We start from the raw sequence: 25,908 nt of genomic DNA on the forward strand, positions 1-25,908 counted from the left end.
CCTCACATAATTTATTTTTTAACTATTCTTTATGACTATCCTGTTAAGTAGAAATCTTACAATAAAGAAAGAGAAAAGTGAAGTTCGAGGAAATTGTACCTTACCTAAGACCCCACAGCAAGTGTTGGACTCCATGTGCAGATATTTCTTTTACTGTATTGTAGTTTAATGGTTCAGTTTCAAAATTCATTCAATGCTGTAACTTACCGATTAATATTATCGTGATCAGCACACATGTATTGAACACAAAAATATGCATAAAGTAGGCCGTGAGAAATCTTAAAATCTAGATGAAAAGATAGGTCATTGACATGAAAATATAACTAGTATTCTGTAAGGGCAAATTAGTGATGCATATTATTTTAAGAGTTTGGGTGAAGATTAGATTCCTACGAAAAAAATGGAGGAACTGTGAAGGAAGGGTAGCATCTTGCTTGATAGGTAGAGGGAAAGCCAGAAAACATTGACACCTAGAGATTTAAAAGGGAAGAAAAGATCAGAGGTGTAAGTAGGATTTGAAAGATAAGGAATGAGAGATAGTTGGTAGGTCTACATTGGAGGAGCTGTTAAATGTTTTGCTCAAAACAGGTCTCAATACACTCTTTGGGCAAGAGAGTGTCAGGTACTAAGCTGTCTCTAAAGATTGATTTAACAGTGGATTGGACTAAGGAGCCACTAGAAGCAGGAAGATCGTTTATTTAATCCATTCAGTCAGCAAATGAGTGACACTATGCTGGTAACCAAGACAGGTAAATACTGGTCTCTGACCCCAGAGAATTCACTGAAGAAAGACAGATGAGCAAATAAATAACTACAAATTGTGCTAAATGTTAAGGAGGAAATGTACAAGGAGGCGGTAGAGCGTTAAGGTGCAGTGACTTAATTTAAATAGGATGGCCAGGGAAGCGTGTGTTCTGACATGTGACATTTAGGCTGAAACCTACAGGATTAGAAGGAATCAGCTGCTGGAAGAGTTGGCAGAAGCGTCTTTCAGACAAGAGGAAGAAGCTGTGAATGGTTCTAGGGTAGGAAATAACACATATGTTTAAGAAACTGAAAGGCCTTTCTGGCTGAAGTCTAGTGAAAAAAGGAGAGACTGGCAAAAGATGATGTTCGAGTGATGGTCATGGACCAGATCATTCAGATTCTTTAATGAAAATAAAGGTAAGGAATTTGAATCGAGTTCAAAATATAATGGAAACCAATGAAGTGTTTTTATTTATTTATTTATTTTTTTAATGTTTATTTTTGAGAGAGAGAGAGAGTGAGCAGGGGAGGGGCAGAGAGAGAGGAAGGCACAATCTGAACAGGCTCCAGGCTCTGAGCTGTCAGTACAGAGACCAATGTGGGGCTCGAACTTGCGGACTACGAGATTATAACCTGAACCGAAGTCAGAGGCTTAACTGACTGAGCCACCCAGATGCCCCCAATGAAATGATTTTAAACAACAGAGTGATATGATCAATCTAGTCACTCCCGTTGCAGTGTGGAGATTGGATTGAGAGAGGGAAAGAGTGGTATTTAATAGTATTTAGAAACATTTGGAAATAATACAGGCCTGGGGAGGTGAGGACCTGAAAAGGGTCCTCAGTATGGACTAGTAGGGAAAAATGAATGAAAGAGATATGCTAAAAGGGGAAAAAACTGTGGTGTCTGGGTTTAGAGAGAAACAAATGAAAACAGAACCATGGGTTCCAACTTAGGTTAATGAAGGAATGAATCTAGTTGAAAGTATATTTATTTCAAGTTAGTAGCAATGATGGTACCTCAGAGACTATCCAGAGAAATAGGCACATGAGAAAAGCTGGAGCTGTAATTTGGCCATGTAATTGCCTCATGGAGGTAACAGCTGGATAACAATCAGGAGAAATAAATCTCAGAGATAATATAGAGAAGAAAAAGCAATGACCAAGACCTTCTAGGCTAGATTCTTAATCTGTTTAGTCAATTTCTTTACTTTGATTGTTTTATCAATCTTTGAGTTAATGCTAATCCCCTTAAGGTAAAATGAGAAAGATTTTACCATCTTATGGATAGATGTCGCATATCATGCATAAGTCACTTCTCTTTAATTGATAAATGTAATATAATTCCTGAAGAGATGTTTTTGTGGGAAGGTGTTGGAGGAAATGATTGACAGCATGATCTTACAGTTCTTCCAGAAGAATAAGAAGAGAATAAGGAGAAAATAGGAGTTGGAAAGGATGTGGTGAAATGAATGGCTTTTTTTTTTTTTTTCACTTCCTACGTATTCGTGTAAATTGGGCCAATTCTTCTGAAAGAAAATTCTAAGAGGGTTCATTATTAGGATTCCACTGAATTTTGGTTTAGAAAGATAGGATGCAGTGGAATACTATGTGGTCATTTAAAAATAATACTCCTAGAATAATATGCTGACAAGGGAAAATGTTGAAAATACATTGCTAAATGAAATGAAACTTGATATTAAAGAGTATTAAGACCAAACACCGTTAAAATGTAAATCATTAAGCACGTGGCATGGCGTGTACTCATTCTGTAATTGGAAGGAAGGAGGCTAATTAAGACGTGAGGGCAGGTAGTCAGCTACCCAAATTGTACAGAGGACGGTGAAGGCTAAGATTATTAGATCTGACAAAGAAGGGGGTTGAGAGGTTATTTGCTGTTCTTTGTAATAGCAGAAGCATTGTGCTCTGCATCAGAATGTTTGACCTGTAGTCTCATGTTTTCTTCCTCATGATCTTGGACAAATCACTTCATCTAAATATAAAATACAGGTATATGTGCTGAACTATAGATAATAGTACATGTCCTATATATTTCATAAGATTTTTTTGTGGCTGTCAAAAGAAGTAATATAGAAGTACCCCATAAGTTATAAAAAGTGGTCAAATGTAAAGTAGTATCATTCCAAGAGGGCTATGGGGGCTTAAAATAGAGATTGGGTGATGAAATAGGGGCAAGAAATACTAAATTACTCATTTGAGAAGCTCAGTAATACAGAATGGAGGGAAGTAGAATAGTAGGTAGGCATGACAATAGGCTAGAGGAATGGAAACATTAAGGGAGCAGAGGAGAAAATACATTAGTCAATAATCAAGTAACAATTAGTGAGTCTATTTGGTATGCATGGTAGAGATCGTAGAAGTATTATAGCACACGGGTCTTGTGCTCATAAGGGAGGTTATGGTGAGATGAAAGAAAAAAGACATTTAGAAGATTGTATACTAGATCATGTGGCACCAGCCACAAGAGCTACAAGAATTTAAGTATAATGAGAAGAATACATCTTATATATACTGATATTATGCCATTATTATATATCATGGTATATCAGAATGAACTATGATAATCTGGGGAAGCCTAAAGGAGCAGATGGACCTTGAACCGGTTGCTGGACTGGGGAGAGAATTTAGATGTATATTCTAGATGAGGAGACTAGCCTGCCCAAAGAAAACATGTGAGAATGACTTAGATGTCTGTGAGGAATAAAGTAGAAAGATGTGGGATAGATTTGGGAATGCACAAAATCTGAATGATAAAATACCTACTTTATAACAGTGCAAATTATAATATGGCTGAATTTGTCTTTCCCCAAATACATAATGGAATTACTAACTACCTTATAGCTATCATATTTTTAGGTGTCTATTTCTAGGCAGAAAAGTTTTACCTGAATACAAAGGCAGTGTCAGCACATTTTGTACCTAGGAAGTACAGTCATCACAGTCAGAAGTTATAAATCCATATTCCAAAGTGCTAAATTCAGATTGATTATATACTATTAGAGAATAAATACGGGTTTTTCCTAGACAGAATACGTAAGTACTTAAAGTGCTAGGAAGGATAGTTAACCTCTAAAAAAAAAGCTCTCTAGGATCTTTCACAGCATCAGAAATTACGATCATTAAGACATTCTTTTGTATTACCTATCTTAGGCCACTATTAAAGTATTGTTATTAAATAAGAAGGAAACTGACACGGAGGGGGAAGCAAAGCTCTCTCTTCTGTTAACATTGGTTTCCAATTATTAAAAAAATAACAATTCTAGGTTGATGGGGGGTGGGAGGGAGGGGAGGGGAGGGTGGGTGATGGGTATTGAAGAGATGGCATCTTTTGGGATGAGCACTGGGTGTTGTATGGAAACCAATTTGACAATAAATTTCATATATTAAAAACAATAACAATTCTATCAGCAGATTAATTAGCGGTTACTTGTGTATACCAAGGTTCTCAGCTCTAAGTACAAGAGAATCAGTATAAGACAAATTAAGTTTAATAAAGGGACGGGAAAGAGGCAGATTTGAGGTGGCAGTGACTAGGGGCAGCAGAGAGATCCCTGGACACATACTGAAAGGATGTAAGAAACTTGAGAGGCAAAGATAGATGGACAGAAGGAGACAGATATCAAGGCTTAATTTCTACTATGAGTTTGCCCTATAAGTGATCTATTTTGTAGGTATACAATGAGAGTTAGATGTGTATGTACCTCAAGAGAGTGTTTAAGGTGAATGCTTAAAAAATGCTAGGTATCTATATTAGTTTTTTGAATCATAGTTTAAGCTAATTGTTTAGAATTTGCATCTAAACTGAAAGTATTTTCTCCGGATAGAGGTTAATGAACTTGCAAAGGCGTTAAACAAAGTCACCAATGAAAAAGTTGTTGTTGATGATATAAAACCTATACTGAAAGGCTTGGGGATTTATTTGCCAGAGGAAGAATTGCAGGAGATGCTTACATCCATTTCTCTGGATAGTAAGTATTTCTTTTCTGAGTCATTTATTCCATATCACACTCGTGTTTACTTTCACTCATAAACCCACAGAGCTGATTGATTAGGAATCAGATGCAGTGAGTTCAACAACATTAGATTTTCCCTATTAGGCTTGGCTGAGAATTTGCTTTGGATTAGTCTCATATTGAATTATCCTAGGGATGTATAATCTTCCTGTCTTCATCCCATCGCTTTGCCTCCTGAGGTTTGAATCATACGTTTTTATTGGACAGGAGCTGTGCAGCTCTCTCAAGCCCCTGAAATGCAGGGCCAAGCCTTAGTGTGGTGACACACACTTACCAGTTTGGTTTCCCCACGGTCCTCAGAGGGCTACAGTGGTGTTTTTGGAATCCTGCCAGTGGGAGGTTTAACTTACATGCAGAGCAAAGGGGTACTTTTCTTCTTCTTCAGTTCCAAATACATGGCTAATAAAAAACAAAAGATGCACACTTCCTTTACTAATATATCTTTGCTTATAAGTATATATATAGTCTCCATTAGGTATTTCGGTTGGGGTTTGGTTTATGGTACTTGTAGGGAATATCTTCTTCCCTCGTAACATAGATAGTGGTAGTAGGACTTGTAATGCTGAAAAATTCAGAGAATGTCATACCAGAGAGGAAACTTACCAAAAAACAATGGTCCCAAGTGGTTAAAATGTGTGTAAAATTCATGAAACACTCATTGGCTCTACAAGAAAAAAGACTGCAAGAGTTATCATAATCATGTTCCTTTTTATAGTCTGAGGTGTGTTTAGCAGAATCAGAGTTAGAAAACAGGACTAACTTGGTTCTGAAGATTTGGTAAGCATGCATATCTTTTGACCTCATCCCTTTGTATCTTTGGGTGAAAGACCATTCATTTCTTGATGTTTCATTTTCAGACGAGGGGAAAGTGAACTTAAAAGATTTCCTGACTCAGTTAATGAAAATGCCATATCTTACAAAAGTTCAAAGTAAGTGAGAATTTTTTAACAATAAAAATTTTGAGTGGAATCCTTTAGCTTTGATTATATGCATTTGTGCAGTTTTCTAATGCTGAAGCACATCATGTATGTAACAAATGTACTTTGGATGATGAATCAGGAAGGGATCCTAGTCCTGACCTTTTCTTGACTTAAATTTTATGAACTTATAGTATTTTTCCATCACTCAAAAGGGATTAACTAAGTGTTAATAGCTGAATGAATAAGGAAACCATAAAAAGGATGAGATCATGCCATTTCAGACAACATAGATGGACCTAGAGGGTATTACGCTAAGTGGAATAAATCAGACAGAGAAAGATGAATGCCATATGATTCAAATTATAAGTGGAATCTAAAAAAAGCCAAACAGGGTCACCTAGCTGGCTTAGTTGGTAGAGCATGTGACTCTTGATCTCAAGCTTTTAAGTTCAAGACCGAAATTGGGGGGGGGGGGGGCGCCTGGGTGGCTCAGTGGGTTAAGCGTCCGACTTCGGCTCAGGTCACGATCTCACAGTCCGTGGGTTCGAGCCCCGCGTTGGGCTCTGTACTGACCGCTCAGAGCCTGGAGCCTGTTTCAGATTCTGTGTCTCCCTCTTTCTCTGACCCTCCCCTGTTCATGCTCTCTCTCTGTCTCAAAAATAAATAAATGTTAAAAAAAAAAAAAAAAAAAAGACCCAAATTGGGTGTAGAGTTCACTTAAAAATACAAAGAAGAATTATAAATAAATAAATAAATAAATAAATAAAGCCAAACAAACAACAAATAAATAAATAAGCAAATAGCAGAATCAGACCTATAAATACAGAGAACAACTTCATGGTTGCCAGAAGGGAGGGTCTTGAGGGTTGGACAAAAAGGGTGAAGGTGAGAGGGAGATACAGGCCTCCAGTTATGAAATGAATAAGTCACAGGAATAAAAGGCACAGCATAAAGAATACAGTCAGTGATATTGTAATAGTGATGTAATGGGACAGATGGTTCACACTTGTGGTGAACAGAGCATAACGTATAAACTTGTCAAATTACTAAGTTGTATACCTGGAACTAATGTAACATTGTGTGTCAGCTATACTAAAAAAAAAAAAAAAATCAATGTTACCTTTTCTTTTTTTATCCTATTATATGTTCATAAAAATGGGATTTTATCATGAGAAGATTAACTATTGAAACATGTAGGAATATGTTGAAACATACAAGCTTCCTCCATATTTTGTAAGAGGTATTCATCTCATTATTCCACTGCCTTAGCCATGAGGCATTGAATGTAATCTGGTTTTAATGTGTTCATTTAATTGACATCTCCAACTGTGAGATATCTGTGATATCTGTGGAACTTCTGGGTCTCCTTGGAGCCTTTGTTCTTGAGATTAATTGAAATGGCTTAATTTCCTCTAAATTTTAATTCCCAAGATTGAAACTGAACAAAATTCAGAAGGCCTAATTTAGGTAGCTACAAAAATGAAATTATTCCCTAGAGTGTAGGTGTTTAGGATGTGACCCAAATGGTATGTTTTTTCAACTGACAAAATATTTTGTCCTTAATCTCTGGTTTTCTGAATGGGATCTATAAAACTCTCCTAGGTATGTGGTTTATAAGCAAATCTCTTACAGGATTAATGTTTATGATGTGATAGTGTTTATCATAATACGTTTAAAATGTGTTTTCTTACTTGAACAATTGAACCATGATACTTTCAGAAATGAATGTTACCTTTTTTTGGTATTGATAGCAGTGCTAACTAATCCTTCCATTATTTGGGGGACTTTTTGTATGTATGTGTTGGATATATCCAAGTATCCACTGAATGAAAAAAATTAAGAATAGTCACATCAAACTATGGCTGGTTATCTAATTTTTGGCAAGAGAATTGCTAGAATTACTTTTATGCTTAGTTATCCTAGCTTTAATGGAATTCCCAGCCTCTGATATGCCAGAGATGAGTATAAGCGGATGTCCTGAGATTCCTTTATATGTAATCATTCCTCAATCTCAAATTAAATATTTACAATGCCCTGTTTAGCCTAGCGCCTAAACATTCTATGAAATCAGCCTGCACTTCACACTTGGCTTTACATTTAATAACTGTGTATGCTTAGACAGACTAGCCTCTCTAAGGCTAGGTTTCCTTATCTGTTAAATAAGGGAAATATTGGTAACAACCTCACAGAATCTTTGTATTAAAATGGGATGGTGGAGGGGTGCCTGGGTGGCTCAGTCAGTTAAGCATCCGACTTCAGCTCAGGTCATGATCTCGCGGTCTGTGGGTTCAAGCCCCGCCTAGGGCTCTGTGCTGACAGCTCAGGGCCTGGAGCCTGCTTTAGATTCTGCGTCTCCTTCTCTCTCAGCCCCTCCCCCACTCCCACCCTGTCTCTGTCTCTCTCAAAAGTAAATAAACATTCTAAAAATTTTTTTAAACGATAAAATGGGATGGTGTGTATAAAGCACTCAGCATAGTGCTTAGCAAGCACTAAGCTGAATACTTAATAAGTGGTAGAAGTAGCAGTAGTAGTACTACTAGTAGTAATTATTGTCACTCAGGACCCACTGAATATTGCATATTTTTTAACTTCATGTATTGCATATTTTTTTGAATATAGAAAAAGAAGGCCCCTTGAAAACTTTGGCCGCCATTAGGAAAAATGAGGTCACTCCTGATGATCTAGACTCCATGATGAAAAATATAGGAGTTCCATTACCCCAAGATGCGATTCAAAGATCCCGGAAGAATGTGGCTATCACGGGTGAGTATTTAACATTTCTAGGTATCCTTTATCTTAGCTGACATGCATGTGTTTGAACTTTTCAAGAATCCTTAAAGCGTTTATCCACTTCATGGATTATCCGAGCTCTTTTCTACCAACTACCCACTTGGGTTCTACTTATTTTAAGTAGCATCATACAGAGGAGGATCTATACGGTAGGAGGGTATGTGTCTGAATGATACGCATGAGTCTGTCTTTTTGATGGAATCTACAAAATATCAAACGTTTTTCAGTATAGCAATTACAGTTGCCAATCTCTGTTCATATTCCTTGTTCTCTGACATGCATGTTTTCTTTCAGAAGATGGGAAAGTGAATTTAGAAGGGTTCATTGGCAATTTAGTCAGTTCAGGATTTTCATTTCTACCTGAAAGTAAGAATTTTCAGTTGAATGGAGATAGCTAATGATATGTAGGTTATAGATCTCTTGGGAAAACCCTAGCTAGATTTTGAGATGGTCTTAAACTGATTTACCACTGGCATAATTTTCTAGTATCTTTACTCCACACATGTCAAATGTGTATGTAGCACATGAGAACATGCCCTTTAGAGAGTTCTAGTTACCTCTTCTGCCTAGTCTGAGACCAGAGTCTTGACTGCAGTTATCTTTCCACTAAGGACCTTGTGAAGAAAAAAAATCACATTAATTAAAATGACTAAACCAGCACTTAGAATTACACTGTTTGCAAGTTACTCTACTTTAACTCAAGTGTAATTGTGTGAGACATATGAGTATGATATATAGTGGGTTCCTGATATTGATTTACAATAATTCTTCTTTAAGAAATGAGTGAAAATCTTTGTTACTGTTAGGAGAATTTTTCTTCAGGTTTGTTTTTTTTTCTTTTGTTATTTCAACGTTGTTTTCTTCGGTTATTTCTTTGTATGAGCTCCATGTTTTTGCCCCTAGTTTCTCTTTATACACTAATTCAAAGTTTAATTTTAGCACAATGTTTGTCAATTACAATGTTAAGGACCCTTTTCTTCTTTTGGTTTGCATAGTATTTCTGTAACCTTAAGCCTCTGAATTCTCTGATAAGCTGCCCTTTCTTGCCAGATGGTGCTGAAAAGGAAGGAATGATTTACATTTTGCACATTTAAGTGAGAAGAATATCTCTGACACCAAGCCAAAATTATACACACATTCAAACCACTTCATATTGTCCATTTTTAAGTGCCCTCTATGGTTGCAGAAATTCAAGGTTTACTTCTTTGACCATTTCCACCTACTTTTGGATAAGCACATATATGTAGCTTTGATAAGCAAAAAAATATTTATGGAGAGATGTTTTGTAGAAATGCCTGGGATCCATACCTGAGCTGAGATCAAGAGTCGGATGCTTAATTGATTGAGCCACCCAGGCGTCCCTAGAAATGCCTTTTTTGAGACAACTTCCTGATAGTATATATCAACTGCTTTTGGGAACTGGTGTTAAAAATAGCCATATCAAGAGTGTCACTATATCGTCAGAAGATGTTGCCCATTAGATTATTTAGTGATGAAAAGTGTCTTGAACTTTAGATGATTGATTGATTGATTGATTGATTGATTGATTTTTTAGAGAGAGACAGGGCACGTGTGCTCACCAGCAGGGGAGGGGCTGAGGGAGAGGGAGAAAGAATCTTAAGTAGGCTCCATCGTGAAGCCTGATGTGGCTCTCCATCCCACAATTGACCATGAGATCCTGATCTGAGCTGAAATCAAGAGCTGGATGCTTAACTGACTGAGACACCCAGGCACTCCTTGAAATTTAATATCAGAAAAAAAAATTCTCTCTTCCAAAGACCAGTGTGCTTCTTTGTGTAGGTAATAACCTGAGTTCCCTTTTATGCCTTAGCTTCCAAAAAGTTTCAGATCTAAACTTAATATTTAAGCACTATTAACCATGTTGGCCTTGTTTGTTATTTACTACCTTTTTCTCATGTGTTTTTGATGCTCACATTTCTCATTATGATTGTTGTATTTTCTATTTCTCCATGAAATGTTGTCAGTTCTGTTATATACTTTCTAGACTCTCTAATTTGGCTCATCTGCATTTATGATTGTTATATCTTCCTGATGAATTGGCTGGCAGAGAATACCGAATGTATCATATTGGAAGAGAAATCACTTTTTCCTCTGAGTACAAGCTGAAAATTGATTCCTCATTCTATGGCTACATGACTCTTTATTTACCACATTTTTTTAATGTTTATTTATTTTTTTGAGACAGAGAGAGACAGAGCATGAACGGGGGAGGGTCAGAGAGACAGGGAGACACAGAATCCGAAGCGGGCTCCAGGCTCTGAGCTGTGAGCACAGAGCCCGACACAGGGCTCGAACTAACAGACCGTGAGATCATGGCCTGAGCCGAAGTCGGACGCTCAACCGACTGAGCCACCCAGGTGCCCCTACCACATTTTACATACTGGCTCCTAACTGTTCCCTCAACATCAGCCAGTAACACTTCTTGTCTAATATCATATGGGCTGTACTGGGTTAAATGTTCCTGTGCTTATAGCCATATTCTCTTTAAAATGATCAAAAGAACATGTTTCTATTTCTGATAGAATAACTGAAAGTGTGCATCTGAATACATGTCAAAAGACTCTTCTTTTCACACTGAAATGGAATATAGCGATGTGAAGATAATAGGAAGTATTTTTCTGAAATTGAAAATTATTAGCATTTCCCATTCTCATAGCTTTTACCGCTTCTATTTTTCTCCTAGGAAGTAAGGTTGATGACAGCAACTTAGACACTTTTCTAGGAAACATGAAGATGGAGATGTCAGGTAAAGAGTTTTGTAAGATTCTGAAGCACCTGTCAGTGGAAGGGGACATAGACATAGACATGGTTCACATGGTTCTATGTTGTGAGAAGTCTTTTTATTACTGTAAACTTCTTAGATATAAAATTCTTATAGAAAGAACCATAGAAAATGATAAAAATAAAAAAAAAGTTACCTTAAGTGTTATGCTTTAGGCTCTCCTCCTTGAGAATAAATGTTATGGTTTCCAAAAGTTCCATTTGGGAGGTGTGGAAGAAAGATGGAAATGTATTTGCTATGTTATGTTAGTACTTTAGATCCAAACTTACGTTTCTAGGAATACTTTGGCAACCTTTCCTCTGTATCACTGATTCAAAAAGCATCATTAAGATCCCACAATATTCTTTTTATTATTTAAAAAAAATTTTTAATGTTTTCTATTTTTGAGAGAGAGAGAGAGAGAGAGAGACAGAGCATGAGCGGGGAAGGAACAGAAAGAGAGGGAGACACAGAATCCAAAGCAGGCTCCAGGCTCTGAGCCGTCAGCACCGAGCCCGACGAAGGGCTCGGACTTTAGGAGCGGGGTAGCATCCTAAACTGCCACCGTTACCATGTATACCCAGTCCAATCCACCAAGAAAGGCCTGGCACACAACATTCTGCTCTTTAAACTTTTTTTTTTCAATTTTTCCTCCTTTCTCCTTTTAAAATGCTATTCTGCACTTTGAAAACAGAATCAAGACATGATAAAGAATCAGCTTCCGAAGAAAAGGATTTCTATAGAATAAATACAGCTGTATTACACTGCTATTAAATAGCTCAATGCAGGAAAAAATTTACAAGATACAAGTTTGTTTGTTTTTTACAATATTAAAAGGCAGGAGTTTCAACTTTATAAATCTAAGAACATTTTATGCATAGGGTAACGTGCATTACTGTCATTTAAAGAAACACTGACAAATCCTTTAACTTGCAAATCTGATGAAAAAATATCAAAATGTTGAAAGTTGTGGAACAACCTAACCATTAAGCAATTTATCTACTATTTTTATATGATTACAAAATGTGAGGAGCACCTGCGTGGCTCAGCCGGTTTAGTGTCCGACTTCAGCTCAGTTCCTGACCTGGCGGTCGGTGAGTTTGAGCCCCGCTTCGGGCTCTGTGCTGACAGCTCAGAGCCTGGAGCCTACTTTGGATTCTGTGTCTCCCTCTCTCTCTGCCCCTCCCCCTCTCACGCGCTGTCTCTCTGTCTCTCAAAAATGAATAAATGTTAAAAAAAATCAAAATGTGATAAAAAGCCCTTATCTTGCCTCCCCCCTTTTGGTGATATGATCATACCTGAGACGGTCACAAGGTTGACCAAGGAGGGCGATGAGCGAGCAATGGGAACCACAGCTAGGACCAGACAGGGTTCCACAGGCAAGGGGAGCATGAAAGTGGAAGGGCCTAACTGACATCGACAGGGAACTGGATGTGAAGGAAACAGGACTAAATGAATCAGTCTGTAAAAATGGAATTATTTTTACATGAGATGACTGCTCATGTCCCAGACCCCCTAGTTTGCAGAGAAGTGGGAATAGAGGTGAGGTAGTCCTAACGTGGACTTTATAGACCAGGGCAGGTAATAAAAGCATTTTGAATGGCAATACTGGTGTGTAGGGTTATGTACCTGGTGGGGTGGAGCACAGAAAAGAATATGAAGGCACGGGCGGAGCGGGGGGAGAGAAGTACAGTTGTAGTAAAAATCATGGGAAATTGTTGATTTCTTATGCTCTGTTTCACAGTTAAGAATTTCATGTGTTTGAGGGGCGCTTGGGTGGCGCAGTCGGTTAAGCGTCCGACTTCAGCCAGGTCACGATCTCGCGGTCCGGGAGTTCGAGCCCCGCGTCGGGCTCTGGGCTGATGGCTCAGAGCCTGGAGCCTGTTTCCGATTCTGTGTCTCCCTCTCTCTCTGCCCCTCCCCCGTTCATGCTCTGTCTCTCTCTGTCCCCAAAATAAATAAACGTTGGAAAAAAAAAAAAAATTAAAAAAAAAAAAAAAGAATTTCATGTGTTTGAATCTCATTATGATCTCTGTAATTTGTACCTCATTTTACAGCTGATGGAACAGTTGAACCTAATAAACTAATGAATAAAGCTGAAACCGTTACAGGTAAGAAGTTGATATAAAACTGAGAGAGCAATGCTTTAAACTTCTTTAAATGTTTTATTGATTTGCGAGGGGGGGAGGGGCAGAGAGATGGGGAGACACAGAATCAGAAGCAGGCTCCAAGCTCTGAGCTGTTAGCACAGAGCCTGATGCAGGGCTTGAACCCATGAACCATGAGATCATGACCTTAGCTGAAGTCAGACACTTAACCAACTGAGCCACCCAGGCACACCTGAGATAGTAATGCTTTTAAAACATATTTTTGCAACAGTATTCTTAGCAATATTTTTTAAATTATTGAAGTGTAGTTGACATACAACTTTATACTAGTTTCAGGTGTGCAATGTAGCGGTTCAATAATTATCTATTTAACTGCTCACCATGGTAAATGTCGTTACCATCTGTCATCATACAACGTTATTATATTACTGACTATATTCCCTATGCTGTACTTTTCATCTTTGTGACTCTGTTTACCTATTTCATGCATCCCCCCCCCCCAACTCCCCTTTCCTCTGGCAACCAACAGTTTGTTCTCTGTATTTATGAATCTATGGTTTAAGAAAGTGCAACTGGGGGGAGAAATAGAGATAAAGATCTCTCTCTCTCTCTCTCTCTCAAAAAAAGGTTTAAGTGTTCTTGCTGCCTGCTGCACATCCCCGTCATCTCTACCCTCAACCCCTCTTTCTAATCAAACCTTGATAGGAGGTAAGATAGAAGAAAAACTCTAGATGTGTTGATGGGATGGGAGTGAGGGTATAGAAAAAACCAAGGAGACCTTTTGTCGTGCTTCCTATTTGGAACTCTGGGATGTCACCACCTCATTGGGTGTCCAGACAAGATGCCATTTTCACCAGAATAGATATTGTGGTATGGTGTTCTTAGGCAGAGGGAGGGCTGGAAACAGGCCGCCGCTTTGCCCCCTTTGGCTTTGTGTGGTATGAAGGATATCCAGTTTTCCCACGTACTCCCAGTAAGCAATGTAGAAGGTTTCTCAGAGATGGAGGTCAGTGGGTCTGCCATGGGACACCAAGTCAAAGGGAGAGGTGATCCCTCCAGAGGCTATGGAGTAGGCAGTATGGTCTCGGGACTAATAGAATACTTGACTGAGACACAGAGGACCTCATCACCAGTGAATGCTAGGGCTTAGCCAACCAAGTTAGTGAAGGAAGGACCAAAGAACCTTGACTTTGCTAAAAAACAAAACAACAACGACACAGACCACAACGACACAGACCACAAGTTTCTCAGGCCATCAACTTCAGCAGGAGATGTCAGGACTCATGAAATGGGCTGTCAGGGCTCATGAAATGTGGATTTTGTTGAAGAAGCTATCGAGAATCCAGAGGGCAACCCAAGGTCTGGCCGCCCTCCTTTACGGGCAGCAGGACCCCCAAGCTTTCCCTGATACTACGAGGAGGCCTCTCAGAGCGGACGTGCGGAAAGATTTGAAAAACTGAGAATTTCCCAAAATAAACTAGGTCAACCAAAAAGGAACTTTTTATATTAAACCGGAAGAAGCTAGGTTAACTCTATTTTTTAAGTTTTTGTTTAAATTCCAGTTAGTTAACATACAGTGTGATACCACTTTCAGATGTGAAACTGTTTCTCCGCCATCACCTGTTTCTCCTCCCCTCACCCACTCCCTTCAGGTAGTTAACAGACTTTTCCCCTCCTCTTCTTACCAAATAGGATACGGGAAGAAGGGGGAAAGGGAGCTTCCTTGTGTCATTTTTTTTTTCCCTTTCAACCCTCTGGTTCACAGTAAAACGAAATGTTAGATTTTCAGGTTTGCTTTATAAAAAGTAGCTTTTGAAAATTAAAAAAAAACCCTCTTTCCTCTGAGTTATATAAATTCTATGGCTGAATAGGAAAAATTTTATGGAAGAAAAGGAATATGAAGAAGAAAAATACATGAGTACAATTTACAATGTCATACCTGTTCCACATGTTTCAACATGGCAGGATGTCACTCACAGCTGCTTCAAGGGGAAAAGATTTTGACCTAGCTTTTATATTATTATGGAGATAGGTATTCCAGATGTATAAGCCAAATGAGAAAAGTGCTTCTTTATGAAACTTAAGCAGTTCTATGAATTCCACTTCTCTTTCTCTGTGATTTGAATTTTGCCTTGTCTTTAGCTAACAGGAAGCTGTATCATTGTGAAATCTTACCTTTCCAAGGTGAGATTGATGATGAATCAACAAACCACTCGCAATGGATCACTTATTGTCTTACTTCCTAATCGTGTGATAAAGAATCCTGATACTCTCCAACATATGGATTCAATATAATTGAAATTATTTTATCTTGGCAGGTTGTTTTCTTTGGGGCTTTTATATTGATCTTATTGATATGAATTTTAACAAATTTTCCAAGACAAGAGACAGAATTTATTACTGCAGGTTAATTGTGAAATGCAGAATAAGAATGTAATTATTCTGTGATTTTGGTTAGCACAGGCAATGAATCTAGTTAGAGCTAAAAAAAAAAAAAAAAAAAAAAGGAAGCCAATGCTACTTTGGCTTAGATGTAGTTATTAAAATGTATCACGCGGGGCGCCTGGGTGGCTCAGTTGGTTAGGTGACCGACTTCAGCTCAGGTCATGATCTCCCTGTTCGTGGGTTCGAGCCCCACGTTGGGCTCTGTGCTGAATGCTTGCCTGCTTCAGATTCTGTGTCTCCTTCGCTCTCTGCCCCTCCCCCGCTTTGCTCTGTCTCGCTCTGTCTCGCTCTGTCTCTAAAAAATAAATAAATGTAAAAAAAAATTTAAAACAAAACGTATCAAACGTCTGCTACATACCTGACAGAATCCTAGATCTTTTCATAAGTGTTATTTTATCTTCACAGAAGCTCTGCAAGATAGTCTCATCTTTGTTTCATACAACAGAAAACTAGGACTCAAAGTTAGGTTATTTACCTAAGTTCCAGTAGATAATAAATAGTAGAGAACAATATTCAACCCTTGTGTTCTTACTCCAACCATGGTGATGTTCTCGTTTCACTGGAACTGCCCATTTATTTTTCTTAAAAATGTTTAACATTTATTTTCTTTTGAGAGACAGAGACAGAGCATGAGTGGGGGAGAGGCAGAGAGAGAGAGAGAGAGAGAGAGAGAGAGAGAGAGAGAGAGACAGACAGACAGACAGACAGAATCTGAAGCAGGCTCCAGGCTCTGAGCCGTCAGCACAGAACTAGATGTGGGTCTTGAACCCAGGAACTGTGAGATCATGACCTGAGCTGAAGTCGGACACTTAACTGACGGAGCCACCCAGGCGCCCCCTGCCTGTTTCTATCATAAAAATTATACACTGGAAACTAATTCTGTTCCTTTAGAAGTTTATGGTGTATATGGTTATTTTTCCAAAAAGGTTTAAGAGAAGTGAGCTTAATTCTAACCGTATTGAAGCCCTGCCGTAAACTGAAACATGTTCCATGGATCTTGCATATTTCTGCCAAGTCTATAATAAATGGGTAAAATATATGGAACATTTCAGCATTAGTAGGAATTTTCATATTTTTTTCTCTTTCCCTGAGGAGAGACAGTAGCTGTCAGAGACCTGGACGAGATACTAGGGAACATGGGCTTTGAACTCGCCAAAGAAGATTCTGGAGAGATGAAAAGAAAACTTCCACTTTATGGTGACTCATTTTAGATATAAAAAGTCTTTCAGGAAAATTTGGTCTCGAGGGTCTATGTAAGCGTTATTCTGAAACCAGATTAATTTTGTGATGTAAAATGTAGGGAAAAATGTAGTTCTAGAACAAGAACTAATCCTGTCTTCCATTTTCTGAATGTATATAGAACACAAAGCACTTGACTAGACTGATTCCAAGACCATCTTTCACATCTGGGAATGTTGAGGAAGCACAGTTAAACGATGGGAAAGGAAATAAATGCAAGCCCACTGTGTACCCTTCCCACATTCCCCATCATTCCTCTCTTCGGACACAGCCCCATAATACCACTGAAAGTTCTCTCCGGGCACCAGTAACCTGCCATTTGCTAGTTGCATTAGACATTATTCACTTTTCATTGGAGCTTTCTACGGTCTTTTGTATTGGTGATAATCCTCACCTTCTTGAAATTATTCTCCTTTGGCTTCTGTGTTTTTTTCCTCCTAACCTGGATCTTCTCATTTTTTGATTTTCATTTTGCATACTCTACCTGGGTAATCTCATCACTGTCTTTTGTTCAACCTATCATCTACATGCTTATGACTGTAAATCTGTGTTTCTATACAGCTTCAGACTGGTGTATCCAAATGCCTGCTAGACATTTCTACTTGGATATTCCATGGGATGCTTCTTTTTCCCAACTGAACTGAATTTAGAATTTAGAACTGAATTCAGTATTTTCCTGTCCAGTCTCCTAGTCCTGTATTCTCAATCTCATTTGTGCTCTCCCTATCCATCTATTCACCTAAGCTAGATATATGGAATTCATTTTTGATTCCCCCAATTCCTGTCAACCACTATCTGGATTATCTGTCACCTAATTTTGTAAGTTTTACCTTTATATAAACCTAAATTTAAAAATTACTGCACACAGATGGGTAGATGGATGGATATGTGACAAGCCAAGTATAGTAAAATGTTAAATAGTAGAATCAGATGGTGGGCATATGGGTGTTTATTGCACAGTTCCTTCAACTTTGCTATATGTTTACAAATTTTCATAATAAACCATTGGAAAAAATCCCATAGGTAAATGCATCAGTTTCTCTCACTCCCTGCTACCACTGCCCTATTTTAGGTCCTTTCATTCCTGACTTCAGCTACTACAACGGCTTCCACAAAATATTAGACGTTAGAGTGATCCATATAAGATGCAAATCTGATGACATTCTGCACCAATTTAAAATCCTTTAATGGCTTTCAGTTAGGTACTTGGGATTGTCTCAAGTCCTTTTTATGGCAAACAAGCTCTTTCATTATCTGGGTTGGCCTTATCTGTTCAATCTAGTATTTTACCCTCACTAACATTGAACTTTTATTCCAAGCATACATATATCATGCTTTTTGTCGCATCTTTGTTTTGTTTATACTTTCCCCGCTATTCAGAGGGTTTCCCCTTCCCCTTTGTTTGACCTACTCCTCACCATTGCTTATTAGAGTTGAGGGCACTTTTTCTAGTAAGTTCTTTAAATACCCAGGCTCCATTAGATGTCTCTTCTCTGTGTTTCCACAATAACTGCATACATTTTTCATTATAATTGCCACATTGTGTAAATGTATGCTTATTTGCCTGTCTTGTCACTTTAATGTGACCTTAGAATAGAAAAGGTTATTCTGTATCTAGTACGTAGCAGAGTGTCTGGCCTATAAGTAAGCACCCTATAAATGTTGAGTGAGAGATGATAGAGTAAATGAGCGAAAAAGTGAATGATTCCTAAGGAAAACAAAAACTGCCTTTGGTCAGGCCACTAATACTTACTTCTAGTACATTGTAATCATTTGCAGCAATTCTGAGCAACAGGGAGAATCAGAGTATATTAGCAATGAACCAGAGATGAAAATAGACTTTTCTTCACTAGAGACTCATACTTAAGAGTCATAGCATTACCAGAATTGAGGGCCTTTAGAGAATTAACTTGCATGGATGGTATTTTCTATCCTGTTTATAAGGACTAAAAGAGCTGAGTAAAAGCATATTTTTCCATGGGCCAGACTTTATGGTTCAAGGGTCAAAGGCCAGCTTACTAAAATAGAATCAATGTCTTGGGGCACCTGGGTGGCTCAGTCAGTTAAGCGTCCGACTTCAGCTCAGGTCGTGATCTCACAGTCTGTGAGTTCGAGCCCTGCGTCAGGCTCTGTGCTGACAGCTCAGAACCTGGAGCCTGCTTTGGATTCTGTGTCTCCCTCTCTCTTTGCCCCTCCCCTGCTCCTACTCTGTCTCTCTCTGTCTCAAAGAAAAATAAATTAAAACATTAAAAAAATTTAAAAAAGTAAAATAGAATCAATGTCATAAAACTAAGAATTAAGCAATTCAAGTGAGCCCAAATGGTGATGTGGAATAATGAAATGTAGCTTATTTCTGGTTTCTTATTTTATAATTTTTTAAAGAACCTGCTTTGTATCTCCATTATGTCTTATTTTTTAGCTAAAGGGAAGACTGATCTAAAAACATTGATAGATTCAGTACAAGTTATTACAGGTCAGTGAGAAATTACTATAAATATGAGATCCCAAGTCTACACTAAATTATATTTTTTCCTGTGATAGAGATTTTACTGAAGTATGAAACACGTAATTACTACATTGTGTAATGTGTCCAGCTTAAGAATTATTACCAAGTGAACATACGTATTTATCTATCACCTGGATGAAGGAATACATTATCAATAATACAGAAGAGCCACTCTACCACTTCACAGTCATGTCCTCTGGACTCTCTGGAGGTAACTGCAGCCTGTATTCTAGGACCACAGATTAGTTTCACCCGCTTTTGAAATTTGTATAAATGCAGTCATCTGATCTGTGTTCCATGATGTCTGACTTCTTTCATGTAACATTGTATTACATCTTATTCTCTGAGATTTGTCCACATTGTTGCATGTAGCGGCAGTTTGTTAGTTTTCATTGCTGCATATTGTACAGTCAAATTATAGTCAAGGAGATCTTTAGAGAATGTGCGGTAGTAGGTAAAATGATTTCTGACTAGCTCGTTGTACCTGAATTGCCGTGCGATATTCCACTGGGTCAGTATACCACAAGATATGTATCCAGTCTACCATCACAGGACATTTCTAGTGTGGAGCAGTTATGAAGAACATATTGCTATGAATATTCTTGTATATGCCTTTTGGTGAACATATGTGCACAATTCTAGGCCATCCACCTAGAAATGAAATTTCTTTGTTGTAAGATGGGATTGTGTGTACTTGAGTAGATATTGTCAATCCATTTTCTAAAGCAGTTGTACCATTTGACACATCAACAATTGCTTTACATCCTTGCTAATACTTGGTATTATCTCTCTTCTCCATTGTAGCCATTCTGGTGAGCATGCTGTGGTATCCCACTGTTATTTTTGGATTTCCCTAATGATTAATGATGTTGAGCATTCATGTTTACTGGTTATTTGGATACCTCTGCTATAAAGCTCCTTTCTTTTTTTTTTTTTTTTTTTTTAATATTTTTTTCGACGTTTATTTATTCTGGGGACAGAGAGAGACAGAGCATGAACGGGGGAGGGGCAGAGAGAGAGGGAGACACAGAATTGGAAACAGGCTCCAGGCTCTGAGCCATCAGCCCAGAGCCCGACGCGGGGCTCAAACTCACGGAGCGCGAGATCGTGACCTGGCTGAAGTCGGACGCTTAACCGACTGCGCCACCCAGGCGCCCCTATAAAGCTCCTTTCATGTCTGTTGCCTATTTGCTTGGATGTCTGTGTTCTACATACTGAATTTTTAAAAAAATTTTTGTTTTTTAAATTCAAGTATATGTATCATAAGGTGTTATATTAGTTTCAGGTATACATTCTAGTGACAGCTATACATTATTCAACAGCTCTATACATTACTCAGTGCTCATCAGCTAAGTGTACTCTTCAGTCCCCATTACCTACTTCACTCATCCCCCAACCCACCCACCCATCTGCCTCCTGGTAACCATCGGTGTGTTCTCTGTACTTCAGAGTCTGTTCCTTAGTTTCTCTCACTCTTTTTTTTTCTCTTTGTTTGTTTATTTCTTAAATTCCACATATGAGTGAAATCCTTTGATATTTGTCTTTCTCTGATTGACTTATTTCACTTAGCATTATAGTCTCTAGCTCCATCCATGTTGTTGCAAATGGCAAGATTTCATTCTTTTTATGGCCGAATAATATTCCATTACATATATATTCCATTATATATATATTCCATTATATATATAATTTCCATTATATATATATTCCATTATATATATAATTTCCATTATATATATATTCCATTATATATATAATTTCCATTATATATATATTCCATTATATATATATTCCATTATATATATATATATTCCATTATATATATGTATGTGTATGTGTGTGTGTGTGTGTGTGTGTGTATATATATATATATGTGCGTGTATATATACACACACACACACACACACACACACACACTACATCTTCTTTATCCATTCATCAGCTGATGGACACTTGGGCTGCTTCTATAGTATGGTTATTGTAAATAATGCTGCAATAAACATAGAGGTGCACATATCCTTCTGAATTAGTGTTTTTGTATTCTTTGGATAAATACCCAGTAATGTGATTACTGGATCATAGGGTAGTCTATTTTTAATTTTTTTGAGGACTCTCCATAATGTCTTCCACAGTGGCTGCACCAGTTTGCATTCCCACCAACAGTGCACGAGAGTTCCTTTTTTTCCACATCCTCACCAACCCTTGTTGTTTCTTGTGTTTTTGATTTTAGCTATCCTGACCGGTGTGAGGTGATATCTCATTGTAGTTTTGATTTGTGTATCCCTGATGATAGGTGATATTGAGCTTGTTTTCACATGTCTGTTGGTCATCTGTATGTCTTCTTTGGAGAAATGTCTGCTTGTGTCTTCTGCCCATTTTTTAATTGGTTTATTTGGGGCTTTTTGATGTTGACTTGGTGTAAGTTCTTTATACATTTTGATACTAACTCTTTATCAGATACATCATTTGCAAATATCTTCTCCCATCCAATAGGTTGTCTTTTAATTTTGTTGATTATTTCCTTTGCTATGCAGAAGTTTTTATTTTGATGGCATCCCAATAGTTTATTTTTGCTTTTATTCCCCTTGCCTCAGGAGACATATCTAGAAAAAAATGTTGCTACGGCCAATGTCAGAGAAATTACTGCCTGTGCTCTTTTCTAGATTTTTATAGCAGTAAGTCTCCTATTTAGGTCTTTAATCCATTTTAGTATCCCTTGGTGTGGGGTGTAAAGTGGTCCAGTTTCATTCTGTTATATGTAGCTGTCCAGTTTTCCCAGCACCATTTGTTGAAGAGATTGTCTTTTTTCCCATTGTATAATCTTTTGTCAAAGATTAATTGACCATATAATTGTGGATTATATGCCTAAATATGCTTTATATGCTTTCTACCCTTTTCTATTGGTCTATATGTCTCTTTTTATACCAGTACTATATTGTTTCGATTGCTACCGCTTTGTAGTATGACTTGAAATCTGGAATTGTGATACCACCCGCTTTGTTCTTCTTTGTCAAGATTGTTTTGGCTGTTCGGGGTTTCTGAGGTTCCGTATAAATTTTAGGACTATTTGTTATATTTGTTACTGGTATTTTGATAGAGAATTCATTAAATCTGTAGATTGCTTTGCATACTATGGACATTTTAACAGTATTTGTTCTTCTACTTCATGAGCATGGAATATCTTTCCATTTGTTTATGTCATCTTCCAATGTTTTCATCAATATTTTATAGTTTTCAATGTATGGGTCTTTCACCTCTGTGGCTGAATTTACTCCTAAATATTTTATTATTTTTGGTGCAATTGAAAATGGGATTGTTTTCTTAATTTCTCTTTCTCTACTTCATTATTAATGTGTAGAAATGCAACAGATTTCTGTATATTGATTTTGTACCCTGTAACTTGGCTGATTTCATTTATCGGTTCTAGTAGCTTTTGGTGGCTTTTGTAGTTCTTCTTTGTTCCTTTCTTCTCTTGCTTTCTTCCGTTGTGGTTTGATGGCCTTTAGTGATATGCGTCAATATCTTTTTCTTTTGTTTTTTGCATATCTATTACACGTTTTTTTATTTGTGGTTGCCATCAGGTTTATATATAATATCCTATGCATATAAGCAGCCTATATTAGGTGCTGGTTGCTTAAGTTTGAACCCATTCTAAAAGCACTAAATTTCTCCCCTCCCCCCCCCCACACACACATTTTATATGTATGATTTCATATTTTACTTCCTTTTATTTTGTGAATTCCTTGACTGATTTCTATAGCTATAATTGATTTTACTGCTTTTGTGCTTTAACTTCCATACTGGTTTTATAAGTGATTGATCTACCACTTTGGTTATGTTTGTATGCCCCCGTGAATTTTTTTCCTTTCCTAATTTGCTTGCTCCTGATTATGGCCTTTCCTTTCCAAAGAATTCCTCTTAACATTTCTTGTAAGACCGGTTTAATGGTGAGGAATGCCTTTTACTTTTGTTTGTCTGGGAAACTCTGTCTCTCCTTCTATTCTGAATGATAGCCTTGCTGGATAGAGTATTCTTGGTTGCAGGTTGTTTTCTTTCAGCACTTTGAATATATCATACCACTCCCTTCTGGACTGCAAAGTTTCTTCTGAAAAATCAGCGGATAGACTTAAGGAGTTTCCCTTGCATATAACTTTTTTCTCTTGCTGCTTTTAAAGTTCTCTCTTTACCACTATTTTTTGCCATTTTAATTATTATGTGTCTTGGTGTAGACTTCCTTGGGTTTATTTTGTTGGGGACTCAGAGTCTTCTGAATCTTGATTTGTCTCCTTCTCCACATTAGGGAATTTTTCAGCTATTATTTCTTCTAACAAACTTTTCTGGCCGCTTTTCTCTCTCTTCTCCTTCTGGGATCCCTATAATGCTAATGTTATTACATGTGATGGTGTCACTGAGTTCTCTATTCTCATTTTATATTGTTCTTTTACTCTTTCCTTTTCAGCTTAGTTGCTTTCCATTACTGTTCTTTCAGTAATGATCTGTTCTTTTGCTTCCTCTAGTCTACTATTTATTCACTCTAGTGTGTTTTTAATTTTAGTTAATGAGTTCTTCATCTCTGGTTCTTTTTTTGTATTTTCTCATATCTTTGTTGAATTTCTCACTATGATCCTCTACTCTTTCCTCACATCCAGTAAGTACCTTCATGACCATTACTTTAAATTCTCTATCGGGTATATTGCTTATCTCTGTTTCATTTAGCTCTTTTGCTGTGATTTTGACCTGTTCTTTCATTTGGGACATAGGCCGCAGCTTCATTTTGTCTAACTCCCTGTGTCTGTTTCTATGTATTGGGAAAGTCAGCTATGTCCCTGATCTTGAAAAAAGCGGTCTTATGAAGAAGAGGCCCTGTAGTGTCCTGTTGTGTAATGTCCCCTGTTCACCAAAAACTAGCATTTCAGCTGTCTTCTCTGGGTGTTGCATGCCCTAGGGCTGTGATTGTTGAGTCATGTTTGCCATCAGTTGTCATCTGCAATGGCCTTCTTTGCCTGTTGTGGACAAGGTTTGGTCCCTGTGATGCTAAAGGGCCAGTCTGGGGCCACCTTGGGCTTGAGTTGGGTCAGACCAGATGCCTGCCCTCACCCCATTTGCCAGAGCTGTGGTTGCACCAAACATCAGGGTGCTCACTTTCTGCTGCCCGCTGTGAGATCTTCATTGGTGGGTAGAGCTGGCAGTCAGAGGTCTGTACCCATCCCAGAGCTGGGAATATAGTCAAACTGATGTGTGTGATTATGTTCCCTCTCCCAGGGCAAGAGTCACTTGGGAGTGGTCCTGGACAGTGTTGGAGCTGCCTGCTGCTTACAAAATGAGAGGCATCTAGTGCTGCTTTGGATGGACTCCTGCCCAGTGGGGATGGTTGGAGGGGGCAGTCTGCAGGAGAATGCAGGGGTGGGTCAAGCGGTGTTAGCAAGCTACATGGCAAGTGTTCCAGCTGGTTCCTGCAGCTGTCTGGGTATCTGGATTAGGGTGGGGGTAGGGGAGAGAAATGGTGCCTGCCAGGTCTTTTATTCTTGGAGAAGTCTCCTAAAGATCCCTGCCCTTCCAGGAGAAGTTCTGAGATTAGTAAATAAATCTCCTTTCTCTATATCCCAGCCACTTTTCAAACTGCCACTTCTATGCTGGATCCCTGCAGGGCTGTTTGTTATGCTGTCTCTTTAAGGATGGAGACTGTTTCCTCTTGCCCTCCAGCTCTCCCAGAGCCAAGCCAACTGATTTTTAAAATTCTAGGTGTTAAGCTCCAGTGATTGTAAAAGTTAAAAAAAAAAAAAGTTAAGCCCCTCTGTCTTTCAAAGCCAAATATTATGGGGGTTTGTCTTTACAGTGCAGGTCACCCATGTCTGGGGTGCCTGGTAGGAGATCTCTTCCTCTCCCTTTTCCGTGCTTGTGGCGTCCCTCACATTTGTGGTTGGTTTTCCTGGGGGTCTGGTTCTAACCACATCTCCATTATTCCTCCCATTCTTTTCATTGTGGCCTCTTCTCTTCAATTAACTGTGGGGGGTCTGTTCTGACAGTCTTCAGGTTATTTTCTGGGTTGGTTACACTGATATGGGTGTATCGAGGGGTATCCATGAGACAAATGAGCTTAGGATCCTCCTACCTTGCCATCTTTCCCAGAAATTCCTATTGCATTTTTCGTTTATCTTTTACCTGTTTGTTTGTTTTTTTTTTTAATGTACTCTAGATACAAGTCCCTTGCAGGTTATATAAACTATAAATATCTTGCTGTATAGTTTGACTTTTCACTTATATTTTATCGTCTTTTTTTTTGATAGGGAAAAATGTTTTTTAATTACACACTCAATCCATTGGATGTATTTCAAAAT

General features: G+C 38.1%; 1 protein-coding gene across 1 annotated transcript in view; it reads left to right on the forward strand.

The window, feature by feature from the left end:
• Window positions 1–25,908, forward strand: part of LOC147571242 (EF-hand calcium-binding domain-containing protein 13-like) — a 176,006-nt gene that overhangs the window by 123,979 nt on the left and 26,119 nt on the right. The window contains 6 exon segments of the mRNA XM_086696508.1: window positions 4,592–4,735; window positions 5,638–5,709; window positions 8,320–8,463; window positions 11,195–11,257; window positions 13,330–13,383; window positions 16,918–17,022. Of these exon segments, the coding sequence (XP_086552634.1) occupies window positions 4,592–4,735; window positions 5,638–5,709; window positions 8,320–8,463; window positions 11,195–11,257; window positions 13,330–13,383; window positions 16,918–17,022 (582 nt within the window).

This window comes from Puma concolor, unplaced genomic scaffold (genome assembly GCF_028749965.1).
Source record: "Puma concolor isolate L17-30 unplaced genomic scaffold, mPumCon1.1.hap2 unalloc_scaffold_38, whole genome shotgun sequence".
Classification (NCBI taxonomy): Eukaryota; Metazoa; Chordata; class Mammalia; order Carnivora; family Felidae; genus Puma; species Puma concolor.